This window comes from Chamaea fasciata, unplaced genomic scaffold (genome assembly GCF_029207755.1).
Source record: "Chamaea fasciata isolate MVZ Bird 193981 ecotype frontalis unplaced genomic scaffold, bChaFas1.0.hap1 SCAF_4, whole genome shotgun sequence".
Taxonomy (NCBI): Eukaryota; Metazoa; Chordata; class Aves; order Passeriformes; family Sylviidae; genus Chamaea; species Chamaea fasciata.
The window spans coordinates 70492081-70507420 of NW_027094089.1; the positions used below are offsets into that span (position 1 = coordinate 70492081).

Here is a 15340-nt window from a genome sequence, read left to right on the forward strand (position 1 = left end):
ACTTACTTTATTCTGTTTAATCTCTTTGAAACAGCATCACGTTTGTTATCAAGACTTCCACACAACTCCAGCACTCAGAAACGGCAAAAATGTAATTGCTTGTGAACTGTGTAACTAGTTGATGTGAGTAATGCTGAGACAGCACGGTTTGGGGAATTTAGATCTAATAGCTTTAAGCATGATCCTGAACTGTGCTGAAATTTCAGAAAAATTATTTAAATAATAAATATACCATTTAAAGAACCTTAAAAGTACTGAGAACACTAATAGTACAAGGCGAACCTCACTCACATAAGCACCCCAATTATCATCATCATTAAGGGGAATATCTGGATTATTCTCTATAGTAGTTCTCAAAGTCTGGCAAGTTCCACTGTAAAGGACTAAGGGAGAAGCAGACAGTGGCCTCCACTCTTATTCAGTTAATGAGATCCACATAGTCTTTCACTTTTTGAAGACAAGTAAATCTGCTAAATGCTATATTCTGTTACAGGACAGAGAATGGAAACCAAAGTAATAAAACCCCAAACAGATGTTCAAAGTATATAGAAGGGAAAATGGGAATTTATACAGAAATGAAGTTTTATTACAAGTTCTCTGTTATTGCTACCATTTAAGTGTGCTAATGTAAAATGTATTTATTAAAGAAAGACCCAATTAAGAAAATTGTAACTCTCAGTAGTGCAAGCAACACAACTGTGAATGATGCTGCGGCTTCAACATAAAAAAAAATTAGTATGAAAGCCTACATATGAACTTGTAGGAAAACAGGAAGAGCAGAAATGAAACAAAAAATTACTACTAAAATTCTATATGGGTGTTTTTTAATTTATGCTGGGGACCTGTGAACACTTCTGTGACTTTTTAGTTTTGTCCAAGATAATGATTTCAGTAACTGTGGGTGCAGTCCTCCAGTCAATGCTGAGGAATTTTGCCTCTGATTTGAGCAGACGGAACCTGGCATTTGCAAGATGCAGCTGCTGGAAGTTGGGAGCAGGACAGAGATACAGTGCTTCGGGGGAAAAAGGCAGAGAGGAACAGCTTTGCTTTGATCATTTCACATATAGGCAAATCAAGGCTCACAAGTTTACTTTTTTCCAGAATTACTGCTGTTTTATTGACAAAAATCTCAGTTTCAAACATTTGTCACAGAGACTTCTACCTAAGTAAGAAAAACACTAAAGACCTCTTGCTGGAATATTAGCAATGTGTTGATCTCTTTATAGAAAAAAAGTGTCTTCACACTCACAGGATGTTTGCACAAAGAGTTAATGTAAAATATCTGAAAGGAAACAAGTCTAAATTTTTAAATACATTTAAATGTCTTGATCACGATGAGAAAAAGATCATCAAACATAACTGAAGTTAAACAGCAGTAAAAGGGAGAATTCTGTTTGTCTGGAATTCATCCATTTGCTAATAAAGTGAGACACACAAAGTTAGTAAGACCTGAGACAGCAATAATACAATCAGGAAAGTGCAAGAAATATACTGACAGATCGACTGGGGCTTCAAGCTATGGCAGACAACGTGAAGTTGCAGGACACACATGAGGAGGAAGGTGTGCACAGCACCAGGAGGAGGAGAAGGCATCCAGGTGACAGCGCTGGCAATGTCACATGCAAGGTTTGTAGCGAAAGACTAAGGCTTTTCACGCGGTTTTCTAAGTTGTTCTAGGGCATTTTGGCTATTTCGTTTTGCTTCGGTTTCGCTTCTTTACAAAATTTCTTTACTTTGAAGTCGACCCCGCTGCTGTCCCGGTCCCGTTTCTCCTGCTGCTGCCACAGCACTCTAGCTCTGCCGGCGGCACGGCTTCTTGTGGGCAGCTCAAGTGTCCTCCGAGCCGCCGCCTCTGCGCCTGCCGGACTGCCGGAAGACCCCGGGGCCGCAGCCGCCGCTCTGCCCGGCGCCAGAGGCCCCGGCCCCGGCCTGCCCCGGCCCCTCAGGGCGCTCCTCCTGCGCCCCGGTGCTAGGGGAGGCGACAGCACCGGCGCCGGCCTGCTGAGGGGCCGTGTTCATGCGACGCCGCACCAGCTCCCTGCACTGGTCAGCGGCCACATCGATGAGGTGCCTCACGAAGGCGGCCGTCTGCTCCTCTAGGAAGGGCTGCAGCTCCTGCACCAAGGCCACCTCGTGCAGCCCGTAGCGACACAAGCTGCCCACTATCCTGCCCTGCGCGAAGGCCACGTCCCACCAGGAGTCTCCGCACAGCACCTGGTTCAGCCACGCCTCCAGCGGCCGCAGGATCTCGCTGTGGTTGCGGAAGAAAAGCGCCCAGGTCTCAGGAGGGAAGCCCGCCACGCGGGCCTGGGGCTGCGGCTCCGCGGCGCTTGGCTCCTCCCGTCGGCCGGCTCTCCGGGACACCGAGGGCTGCGGCACAGCCATCTCCATGAAGCCCTGGTCAGGTGAGGCCGGGTAGATGATGGTGTGCACGGTCTGCCTGCACAGCGGGCACGAAGGGTTCTTCCTGGCCCAGCGCGCGATGCAGGCCCGGCAGAACTGGTGCAGGCAGGAACCCACGTAGGCGATGTTGTCCGAGGCTTCGCGGCAGATGGGGCAGCTCCACTCTGCCCCCGTGGCCATGCTGGCAGTGGCAGCAGGCTGGGGACAGCTGAGGAACGGGAGCCGCTCGCCCTCGCTGGTGTCACACGCTGTGGGGAGGGTGAGGCAGTGGTCACTGGCTGTCCCAGGGAGAGAAGGAAGGAATGGCCAGGCCCTTGGAGAAGCCACCCTCTTGGCTCCATGAGTGCTGTCGCCCACCCAGAGGGGACCCGTGGGGCACAGCTCACCTTCACTTGCCTGCCCCAAGCAGGCAGGGTGGGGCAACAGGAGTGAAGACCCCGGGATTGGCACTGGAAGCTTCCAGTGGCAACCACCCAGCACCGGAAGAAGCCTCACCTTCTCTCCTTTTTCACTGCATTTTCATTCCAAATAACCAGCGTGAGGGTGGGGAAGGAGTGAGTATAACATTTTTACCAGGTGAAGGGATATATATCTAGCATGATGAGAGGTTGAGATGAGTGTTTTTTGGTTTGGCAGTGTACTGAAGCATACCAAAAAGCTTTTGCAGATGACTGGAACTGATGGCAAATCCACTCTTCAAAACAGCAATAATTTACAAGTTTTGGGCTAAACCACAGACCTGCAACATGAAACAATGGTATTTTACTGGTTGTGCTGTGGTGGTGTGCTTTTGAGACAAGAGCCAGGTAAAGTTTTGTGCCTAGTGGTTTACAAAAGTGGCTAGTCCTAAAATGGGAGTTGCATAGCATATTGAAGGACAGTTGTGCTTGAGTAAATAATTGCCAGAATTACCTAATTCTACACTAACTTTACTTCCTAAGCAGAAATACTCATCAAAGGAAGTTTGTTCCTACTTACTCTTGTGACCTAGCTGATAATTTTATGATTTCTAGTACATTATTTAGCCCTAATAACATGTAATATGAGTTAAAATTTAGGGATATGCTTGAGGCACAGTGAGGATTCTGCTGGAATCAGGGAAGTCCTATCACCAGCATTAAACCAACTGTCAAACTGCCAAATCAGGGCCTGTCCAAAGTTTTGTTTTGGTAACAGTTTTCTCTTGGTAAATGGCCCTAAGTATTTTGTGCCTGGAAGTCTTATATCAAATGTACATTGCTGTGCCCTGAGGGTGCATGTTTTAACTTTCTGAAGTAATCAGATTACCTAGCATAGACCCAAATCCTCTGTGCAAGCCCTGAGAAAATACCAGTTTAACTTCAGTCCTGGTACTGTATCTCTAAACCTCAGAGACATATTTGCACATTACTTCTGTAAGCCCCTATGAAACACAGAATATAATTATATTTCTCTTAAGGCAGTAAACAAGGCATAGCAGTGACACTTGAAATCATACTCAGCTCTGCTCAACTAGAATCAAGAATTTAGAGCTGATTTAGAATTTTGAATTTAATGCACAATGCTTCTGTGGCTGCCTTTCAGCAGTGGGACACATTTCCCAGAGAGAGATGAGGACCTTCTGCTCCTACAGTCTTTGGCCTAGTGGAAACTAGTGGAAATACTGCCACACCCCTGACAGATCTCAGACAACTCATCACTATTGTAATAAATAGTAAATGCCAAAGCTGTGTCTTTCATGAAAGGCTACTACCTATTACAAAAGTAACTCTCCATGTTCTGCTTAAAAACCACATAGTTGCATTAAACTTACATAAAAGTAGAAGTACAAGTCCAGTACGCCCATAGGCACAGTTGATTTATGCTGGGTGGGTGTGTTGGTTCAGCCACGTGTGATGGTTCAGTTCGTGTGATGACGAACCTGTAAGGGGAAGGAAGCACCTAAGGAAGGAGAAAAAAAACTGTACAGCATCAAATGCAGAAACAGCATACAATGAACTAATCATAACCCCTTTTCCCCATCCCCCTATGACTGCTGAGAGTCATGAAGGTAGAGAAATTTGGAATAAAATTAAGCTTGGGAAAAAAGGCAGGAAGTGGTGGGAGGACGTTTTAAGATTTGGTTCTAATTCTCATCCTACTCTGATTTGACTGGTAATAAATAAACAAATTCCCCAAGCTGAGTCTGTTTGGCCCATTAGATAACTGGGGAGTGATCTCTCCTTGCCCTTATGTTGACCCACAAGTCTCTTCTGATATTTTCTTTCCCCAGATCAGCTGAGGAGGGAACTTGATGGAGTGGCTCTGGTTGGCACCTCTGATGCAGCCAAACAGGGTGGTCAACTCACCATAGGTTTTCACCAGTGAGCAGCCTTTTGTCATTCCACATGGTATCATACTGCACACGGCTGTAAGCACACCCACCACAACTGAAACGCTATTTTTGCACCAGTCCATACGCTTTCTCTTCCCATGTGTCATGATGGATTCTGTCAGACACTGAAATGTAACTGGTTTCTTAGTGCCCTGAGGCAGCAAAGGCATTCAAGGAAACTGAAAAGACTGGAAATAGTTTTAAACTCAGAAACTTCCACATAATCTTTGTTACTCATTGTGCTGTCCTGCAGAACCAGCAAAAGCCCACAGAAATATGACAAACTAGCTGATATTAAAGATTGTGTCAGGACCAACTTCCTCAATTCATGTGATCCTGACACAAATTCACCAGGGTGCACCATGGTTCTCATAGTACCAGTGCCAAGACCTGCTGTTCTGCAGAAAATGAGGTAATTAAGAAATCTCTGTAGGAGACAGCCTGCGGGTAAAATACTTATTTAACATTTTCAACGTTTTCCCTTGAGGGCTTTTTGATACACTCTAATGTAAAATTGTCAATAAAAGCTTACTGATGTCTTTGTTAGGGGATTCAAGAGAATAAATTCTACTCTACAAATCAATCCTATATACTTCTGCAGTTCCTATGAAACCTAATAGAGAAATGCTTAACACAAGAATTGATTTGTCACTAGATAGTTTTTTTGAAGGGATGTGTTAATACAGACCAAGACATCTCTGAAAATTCCCTGCATTGTGAGAGAGGTGATAAGTGTCAAATGAATAGACAAAGCACAGTCAATGTGAAAAAGGTTTTGAAAGTAAAAATCTGTTGAAATCCCCTGAAATACAAATGTGAATAGGAAATCTAGATATTAGTAAGGACTGAAGGAAAAAAGTCTAAACACTGTAAAATCTATGCTGTACTCACAAACTCACATTAAGGGAAATCAAGTATTTTCCCATGGAACTGAGAAGTGACAGAAGGTATTAATGAGAATAAATATGTGATCTTGAAAGTTTTTCATTTAAAAAGCAACACCAACTATTTCTAGCATAAAAATACCATTAAGTCTGCAAAAACAAAATCACTACACCTTTTCTTCTAATACCCCAAATAAAGAAAGTCAAAACTAATTTAAACTGACTAGATTTGAGGTTCTTTTTCTTTTATCAGACACAATGTTCCAGCAGGACAAGAAAGATTCAGTTTTCAGTCTTTTCCCTCCCAAAATCAGTCAGCTCAGCAGAGTGTGGAGATGGGGACTGGCATCATGCTGGTTTGTGTCAGGGAGGAGGCAGGAGGGTGTTGCCAGCAATCTCCACCTGGGATAAGCCTGAGGCTGAGAAGAAGCCCTTTCCAAATAAGATCTCCTTGAAACAACGTGTAAAATGAACTGGTTTATGTGAAAAAAAAAAAATAAATAAATAAACACCAGAAAGCCAAAAGGCCATTTTTCACAAGAAGTGTTTCTGAGGACTCCCAGTCAGTTTTAACCTCCAGTTGGCTTTAATAACAGGCTGGTGAACTGCAGTGCCCTGCAGGACTTCAGACTGCAGTACTGCAGCACAAAGGAAAGCAGGACTGCTAACGGTGAAATTCAAAGAGGACCCCCCAAACTCTCTCTTAACTGTTTTTATAAGAGTTTCATCTCTACAGCAGAACTCAGCTATCAGGGGGATCCCTTTCATTATTTTTGCAATATGTTTGTCACTCTGGTCACTGGACACTTCCACAGTGGATGCTTGTCCTGCTGTGTACAGTCCCTGAAACAAAAGTGTGTGATATTATGAGGAATGAAAGCTGAGCTTTAATTTCATTTCTATGGGCTGTTCACTTAAAAGTTGGACTCAATGATCCTTGTGGATCCCTTCCAGCTCAGAACATTCTGTGATTCTCCAAAGTAGTAGTATACTTGAAAGAAAATGCCCTAGTGGTAAGAGATAAGTAGAAAGTAACTGAAAAGTGACTATCTTTGTAGTTGGTCCTTCTTTGACCAGGTTAGGAGAGCTCCAGAGGTGTCATTCACCCTCAAGGGATTTTTGATTCTATGATAGATTTCAAACAAGAAATAATTATGCTGTCCTGTTAGCGTATAACTACAGGTTCTGTAGGGTGCAGTAACAGCTTTCAAAACCAAGTTTTCTTAGTAAAATGCTTAAGCTCTTGCTCAACTGTTGGCACAACCAAAAGAGAATTACATTTGCTGAAAATGTATTCTTAAACTGCATAAATGAGAGGTCTGAGGCTTCTCTGCCTAAAGTTATCCTGTTGCTGGTGTTAAACTTGAGTCCTCAGCATGATCACTCACTTCAGCCCAAGGCTAAATCCCACCCACAAATCCAAAACCAGAGCATGGAAATAACTTCTCAGGCTTGAACATGATGTGCAATAGACATTAGATCGAGGACACTCAGTTCAAGGCAGCATAGATTCAAACTGTTTCTGAAAAAAATTTTTCCACATCTCCTTTTCCCTGCACCAATATTTGCACAGCTGATGTGCTAGACCAGGGTTAGTGGTTTTTTGGTTTTTTTGGGTTTTTTTATGAAGTTCATTTTTTTGCCTGAGGATTTCTCTGACCTAGCTCAGCATGGGGGTCATGAAAGGTGTATGGAAGGAAGATGGAATCTATAGGAATGTTTTCCCAAGTCAAAGAGGGAACAGAACTTCTACCTACTGTGTAGTTGCAGCACCAGCCAAGTGTCATGTTCATGTACTCTCCCTCCACTGTTTTGTGCCTCTCTGCCAGGAAGATGAGCAGGACAGCACTAACTCCTCTACCTCATTCCTGTTTAAAATTCCCACTTGGAGTTCTAATTTTTGTCTTGGGTTTTGTAACCAAAAAGAAAAAATGTTTATTCCATCTGTTGAAGCCCACCTGGGGAGTTTTTTTTTTTTCTTTATCTGTTGTAACTCCAGGAGGGAGGGTGCAACTGCCTTTCTGATAACAAGCCAGCTGTTAAAACCGGGTGGGGCATTGTTTCATATCTCTGTTCACCCTCCCATTACCTCTGTCGGGATATCTTCTGTTAATGGGCAATTAAAGCTCACCAATGACATGACACATTACATCATCCCATTATGAGATGCTCTACCCAGGAAGGAGGAGCCAAACCATTTCCACCTAGATAAAAGGAGCCACAAGTATCACCAGACATCCAGTGTTCCCTTGGGACTCCCAAAGGATGACCGGACCCATCTCTGGACCCTTTTTTTCCTCTACGGGACCATCTCTACTCCAACAGAACCACATCTGCCACTCCAGGAGGGCTTACTTTTGCACTGTTTCCAACACCCTGACCAACAGGGTGTCAGGTTGTATTTCTGACTCTGTCAGAGTTTTCTAGGATTTCTGGTTTGTTTGCTTGCTTGCTTATTCTTCTGTACTACAACATTTGTAATTTTTATATCCCTATTCTTATTAGTATGCTGGCTGTTTGAATGTAAAATAAGTCAGTCTTTATGCTAAAATTCAATGTTTTCCACAGTGTTAAAGGATTACAAAGTTGTATTTCTCAGGTATTCAAAAACCTGAAAATACAAACCCCTGAAAATCAAAGTCTATATCTTAAATCATGAATTGCAAACATTTGAATGTAAAACATTTCTGTATCTATGATGCAAATAGATTAGATCTAGGAGAAACAACGGTCATAACTGAGGCTGAAACAATTCTCTTTCACCCAGAAGTGTGCATCTTTTGTTAAGAGTAAAGGTAACAGGAAGGGAATATACTTCGTTGAGTTTTGGGGGGTGGTTATTTTGGTTTTTTTTCTTAAAAGGATGAATAATTTTTTTTTCCCCACTGCATACTAGCACTGAAGCTGTATTAATGCACTGAAGACTCCTTTGAAGTGTTCCCCTTTAAGTATCAATAGATGGTGTCACAAATTCCTTTCACTGAATAAAACACTGATTTAAAGATATTCTATTAGTGTAATAGAATTTTGTTCTGTTACATTCGTCTGTGATGTTTATATTCATACCTGTGTTTTAAAAACTCAGTAATGCAGGAGGAATATGAGGCTGAAATAAAGGACAAATTGGATCACTGGGACAAGGGTCTAAATACAAGCCTTCATTTTTGACTCAAGGAAACAACATTATCTGGTTAAGGTAAACTCTGGACTCCAAACAGACACAAATAATATGAGAGTTGTGAACTCTTTTGGTGGAAGTCTTAAGAAAATCAAACCAGCTGTTGTGAACCTAAAAAATACCTGCAGGGGAAGCACATGTAATACAACTGTAACAATATTTTCATTTTAGTCATGTCCAGTGTGACATGGATAATCTTCTTTCTGGAGGAAGCAAACCCAAAATCTAATACAACCTGAACAAAAAATGAGAATTTTTAAACTTGTTTATAAGATTTGTGCTACAGATTACTGACCTGCCTGACACACACTGTGTTCCTATGATAAAAGAAAGAACAGTAAGGATTCAATTTCAAGTCTCCTTGTGAAGAGGAATTGAAAGCTGCCTATTCTGAAGCAAATATGCATAGTCAAATTAGTGGTTTAGTGATAATCCAGAGGTGAGATGCTCTCAGTTTCTATAGGTGGGGGGTAGAAGTGGGCAGGGAATGTGTCAGTAAGTCCAACTCACTATCTCGTACACTGCAAGCCTCCTTGATCACTCAGCTCCTTCTGGTACTGCTGTCCTCTAAGATGGCAGTGTAAACATCCATCAAACATTAAAAAATGCAATTTCTTTAGATAGTTCATCACTACATTGCTACCACTCCATAATACTTCATTCATTTGTCTTCCTAGATAATTTATACTCATGTCTCACAAACATCTTGATGTCCTTTTGACTGGAGTTCTGTAATCAAAAAAAAGAACTGTCCTTGCTCTGCTTTTAATAGCTTCTAAGTTATAGAAGTAAGGGCTTTGAATTAAGGTCTGTTGATTAAATCTAAAGACTTTTATGCTACTGTAACCAGTATGAATATTCACTGAATCATAATTAGGTTCAAAGATCTATTTACACTTGCATTTTCTATCAGATTTCACTCCACTAGCATGGTGTCTACCCTTAAATTTGCCCTTACAATTATGTGAGGGCACATATGTCAATACTTGAGGCTCTCCCCTCTACCCAGAATGTTTGCACTACAGACACCTATTGAACTACTGTGGATGTAATTTTTATATCCTGCTGTAACAGCAGTTATCACTTGACAGTAGATCACAAACTATAAACTCTGTTTATTACTAGAAAAGTTATAAGCATAAGCACTATTTATCCAAAATCTCTAAATATTTCAACACAGAAAAAAAAAAAAAAAGCTCCAAAGGAAACCCAGGCCGTGGGAAGCACAACAGCCCCTGACCTTACCAGAGAACTGTGTCAATTCTACTTATCTCTCCTTTGTGCAACACCAGCTCTCTCTCCTCAAGGCAGGACTGCACTATGCACCATGTGAGTGCCTTTAAAAAAAAAAAAGAGCCAAAGTCAGAATAGAAAACATACAGTCCCCATTCTCTTGGTCTTGTTATATAAGATTTTGATGTCACTGTGGAAAAATCTTCACATACAATAATGCTATCAGGTGATTTTCTAAGTACCAGTAAGCTTTCCTGGATGCCCTCACTCATCAGAAGATGTTGTTTACTCTCACAGCATTCAGACCACTGTTGTAGTTGCCAAATAACTCCTGTTGGGACATACCTTGGTAACTCAGGATACTCTGTGCAATATGGAGGGAGGCAGGTAGAGTGCCACCATCCTGGTTAAGTTCACTGTGCTCCTGTGTGAAGAATCTTCTGCTAGCCAGTTTACTGTGAAATCATTCTTAGCTCAAGCCATGTTGAGGAAAAATGCAACTAAAATCATGCATTGCATTCACTATAGAAGCAGCTACAAAGACTTAAACGAAGAATGAAGGGAAAAGCACTTTTTAACTACTTATGGCTAAACTCAATCAGAAGTGGTATTGCTCCCCACTGACTCATCCCTTTTCCTAACACTTTGCTAGAGAATCTCACCTTACTCTTTTTAAGGAGTACAAGTATTTTTCTTATGGCACATTCTGGTTTGTACCAACAGCCTGGCCTTCTGAAGATCTGTAGGGCTGAGACAGATTAGATATTTCTTTACAAACCTTGGCCATTCCTTCATGTTCATGAAATGATCTGTCTTTTCCTCTTTGCTGAAACAGTTTCACTTCCTTCAGGGAGTCAAGTTTTTTAACCCAGGTGTCAATTTCTGTGTTTGGTTAATTAACTCTCATCTAGCAAATTGAAATCTCTCCTTTTAGTAACTCCTTCTAGATCTTTACTTATGAAGTGTCTTTGCTGCTAAACCTCTTATAAATCACTCCGCAAGGATAAGAGATTTGGGGTAATCCTCACCAACACCTTACATCTGAGCACACTGAATGCAACATCCATTCCATTTGCAGTATTCCATGGCCCTTTTGTCTCCACATCTGATTTTCCTTTACAGAAGGGTCATTCCTTCAGAAAAGGTGGCAAAATATCACTGATGAGGTACACTAATGGTTGCCTTCCAAAGGGTTCAAATTCAGCCAGCCAGAATCTAAGAAGTCCTACAGATAATATCTCCTTGTTATCTTCCATTTCTGCCTCTCCTTGTTTCTTACTAAATGGTACCTGTGCACTATCACATTTGATTTGATTTCCTGGCTTTGTGTTACTTTTTTAATGAGAGTTATGAGCTCCAGGTGTGTTAAAGGACATTATGCTTCTATGGAAATACAAAAAATTTAGCTGTAAAACGAGCAGTGCCCCTGTCTTGAAGAATGTCATCTTTTATGTCCTGTGGCTCACATCTAATTAGTGTTCTCTTCCTATATCCCTTTCCTTACCTTGAAAATTAATAGACTTCATAGTGCACTGGGTAGCTAGGAGGAAGCAGAGGGTCACTAAAGAGATGATCTTAAATAGTCCAGTACACCCTTAGGACAAACTCCAGAGATGCTATTAAGCACCAGCAGTTTAAGAGAAACAAAAAGCAACTCTCCAAAACACGAGTTGAGTGTTCTCAACAATTCCGTGCTAAAAGTGAGTCCAAAAAATTGGAATAATGCAGTTTCTAACCAGGAGGCTCAGAGAAGTGAAAAGCAAGCAGACCTACTCACTGTTCAGCCATTAGAGAAAGTTAATTACTTTGACAGGGCACTTTGCCAGCTCTGACTTACCGGGCTGAGCCATTTTGGAGTAATTAGGACCATTTCAGACTAGTTCTGTTCCACTGTTGCTGCTGCTCCTTCGAACAGCCAGCAGCTGAGAGTCTTGCAGAACAGATAATGAAAGAAAAGTGCAAGTGTGGTGGATGCTGCTGGTGCATATGCATGTTAAAACACAGAGAACTGCTCTGGGGCAGAAGTGGCATTTTCAGACATCAAACACAGAGGTAACTACTGTCAGGGGAAAAGGTGGCACTGCTTAGAGTTGCCTGGTAGGAGAATTTAGGTGGAAATTATTAGATGGAAGTTATTAAGGGAGGAAAGAATGATGCATAGGAATTCTAAATTTACCAATCAAAGGCAATCACTATTTTCAGAACATTTTGGGAGAAAAAGCATTTGGATGATATTTTATTAAAAACTTAATCTTGTTTTCTTTGTTACAAAAGATTTGCAAGGATTATTTGCTCTAGCTTGGCTCTAGTTTACCATACCTGGACATCTGCCACCACGTGATTGTCCCACTCAGAAGAATAATGGGGTGGGGAGGGGTAGGGAACCTCAGCAATCAAGTTTAAGCAAATTAACTGTCGTTTTCCTCAGCACCTTCCTCTCCCACTCTCTCTATCCCTGATAAGATCAAAGATCTTTATATTCTCACAGCTGCTGCTCAGCACATCTTGACCTACAATGTGCTGCTATGATTATTGGTACAGGTCATTAAAAAACTTAACTTAGAAGTTTGGATGAAGCACAAAAATTCCCAGCCTGTGAATTCTAGATGAATTTGTTGTGTGATTTTTTTTCATTATGCCTTTAATCAATCTATTTGTACACAACTTTACTCAGGCATAACAATAGAACTCTGTTTATTATAGATTTACAGGAATTTTGTCCAACCTCAACAGAATGTGAAGCAAAAGTGCAATCAGGCACAGCATGAGCAGTTTCAAGTTCACTTTCGAAGTAACTTGTATAACAGTGTAGCAAAAGACACATTTTTGCACTGGAAAATGCTTTACAAGCATAGCAGTGCTTTTTCTCACAATCTTCTCATGTTTGTCACAAAAAACTTACACTGTCTGGAAAAGGAAATATTCTAGGGAATATGATTAGTCATTAATTTTAAAAGCTTCTAAAATTCCGCAGTTTCTCTGCTTCTAGAACAAGCTTTTTACTTCAGTAATTCAGAGCTTTCCTTTGAGGAGAAAAAAAAGGAGAAAAGAAAAAAAAAAAGAACAGAACAACATCAAAGCCAAAAACAACTAATTCAGAATTACTTGGTTTCACATATTTCATATTGGTTTTATCAAAACATCCTAAAGAAATAATGGGATAGCAGAATTAGACAGAGGGAGACACAGAAGAGGCAAAGATAACAAAAGGGGATTTTCACCTTTATGAAAATTACCAAAATGAGCAAAAATTCACAGGAGTTCTAGACAATTCCCATGGAGGCCCCAGAATTACAGCAAAATCACGTTGCGCAAAGGAAGGTTCAGAATATGGCAACACAGCAGAAGTCAGACTGATGGAGGGATGAAGAGATAAACGATGAAGGTTTTTACAGGCCATATTTGAATCAAGTACCTAGAGAATCTTTATGCAGAAGCTGGGGCTGGGGGGAATTTTGCTAAATACCTGTTCTCCAACGTTTTGAACTCCAACACCACAGCTGTTCAGGTCCCAAGATCTTCACGTGTGGATGATCATATCTTGGTGCCTAAAATTAGGAAATACAGGGATGGCTTAGACACCATGCAACTGGTTTGCAAAATAAGGAGCAAACTGCAGACCTGATGCTAAAATGGTTTTCATGCCCTTACAACCCACGTAAGTTACAGTTCCCAGGCCACAGTTTGCTTACTCAACATACAGAAATAAGTACTATGTTTACTACAACTGCACGTCCTTCTGATGACATTCTTCTGAAGGCAACCTGGTACACTGAGTTCCAGTAAGGGCCTTGATACATAATACAAAAACATCCCAATGGTTTCTAAAGGCAACAGACAACTGAATCTTAGGAGCTCAGAAATTAACAGGGGAAATCTAGAAAAACAATCCTTCAGAAAGTAATGCAGGAGGTTTGTGCCAAACCTAAGGACACTGGAGATCGTGCTGAAATTCACAACAGGAATGTTGTTGAGAGAATACTGAAAGAAATACTGAAAGACAAAGATCAGGAAGGAGAAGTGTCTGTGAGGGCAATAATTCACCAGAAACCATAAGTCTGCAGCCCTGGAAGCAGGGACACTGAGGGAGTTTGGTGTGCTGCTCTGGAAGAGGCAGAAAACAAAGGATGGAGTGGCACAGAGGGGTTGTTGTCATGCTCTGGTTAAAACAATGCAGCCAGTGGGAGCTAAGCCAAGGAAGGGACCAAACAGTGATCAGAAGTTGAACTTTGCTTCATTAACTCAAAAATACATATTGCTTTTCACACTCCCTCATATGCCAACAAACTAAAACCTGCATATGCATTACCTGTGTGAATAAAGTCCCTCAAACTCCACCTGGTCATGAAATGACATTAGTTAGAATTGTACCTTTTTCCCACTCCCAAAGTAAACAATTGCCATGTGACTTAAGAGGGAAAGGTGGTCAGAGGAAACTCCGCCTTTCTATTCTGGGGCCTTTGAAAGGCTGTGCTCATCTCCTCCCCCATAAGGAGGCCTACGGAATAAGCTTCATTCTGTGGTGATACCACAGATATCTTCCTTTTTTCACCGACTTACCCTTTCTGATACCAGTGCCATGGCAATTTCTGACCCATATTCTGTCACAGCAATCAATAAATCACACTGTTCATGAAACACTATATTGAACATGACCAGACTTACAGCACTGAATTGGTTCTAGTCAGAAATGGAGCCCAGCCACACCCAGCCCCTCTGATCTCTGAGGTTCAGCTGGAGTACAGGGCTGGTGGGGTATGTTCTGCCAAATTTCATACTCTAAAAAATATTATCTGTGAAAGTATATCATTAAGTTCTTTCGGGTATTTGGACAGACAGATAATACACAACTAAGAAGGGAAAGATGTTGCTGCCTCTGGACCCACTATGTCTGTTTCAACTCTGCTCTGAAGTTTTCCCAGGGAGTAGCTTTTTGGCCTCCTGAACTCTTCAATTTTCCTTTCCATGTGAGACAGAAGGTATACGTACAATCTGCACATTTTCAGTGTGGCTCTGCCCCTTTCTGGAGGCAGGAAAAAGCAGAACCCTTTACAAAGAGAACACAGTTTTTCCTTCTCTCAGGTAGCAGCACAGCCCAACCAGGACAAAAGCACCACTCTGCAAAACATGGCAACCACATGAGAGAAAAAGTTGTCATCACTCTGGGAACCAGCTGGTAACATAAATAAAGCAGAACACTGTCAGGAAACCACAAACATACAGTCAGGCTTCATAAAGGAAAGGAAATCCATCTCCTTTGAACTACTGCGAACTGCTCAAGGTTCACTG

The 15340-nt window shown here is 41.6% G+C and overlaps 1 protein-coding gene across 5 annotated transcripts in view; it reads right to left on the reverse strand.

Annotated features, from left to right (window-relative positions):
• Positions 1 to 651: 651 nt before the first annotated feature.
• LOC136288566 (E3 ubiquitin-protein ligase Topors-like) overlaps positions 652 to 15340 on the reverse strand; it is a 59551-nt gene continuing 44862 nt past the window's right edge. For 4 of the 5 annotated variants that reach the window (XM_066181914.1, XM_066181913.1, XM_066181911.1 and 1 more), the window contains 5 exons: positions 13518 to 13599; positions 10064 to 10155; positions 4196 to 4323; positions 3055 to 3142; positions 652 to 2651 (listed from right to left, as the gene is read on the reverse strand). In XM_066181914.1, coding sequence (XP_066038011.1) covers positions 1828 to 2583 — 756 coding nt within the window. In that variant the 5' untranslated portion in view covers positions 2584 to 2651; positions 3055 to 3142; positions 4196 to 4323; positions 10064 to 10155; positions 13518 to 13599 and the 3' untranslated portion in view covers positions 652 to 1827. The remainder of the gene's footprint in view (positions 2652 to 3054; positions 3143 to 4195; positions 4324 to 10063; positions 10156 to 13517; positions 13600 to 15340) is intronic. The other variant, XM_066181910.1, reaches the window with a different exon arrangement.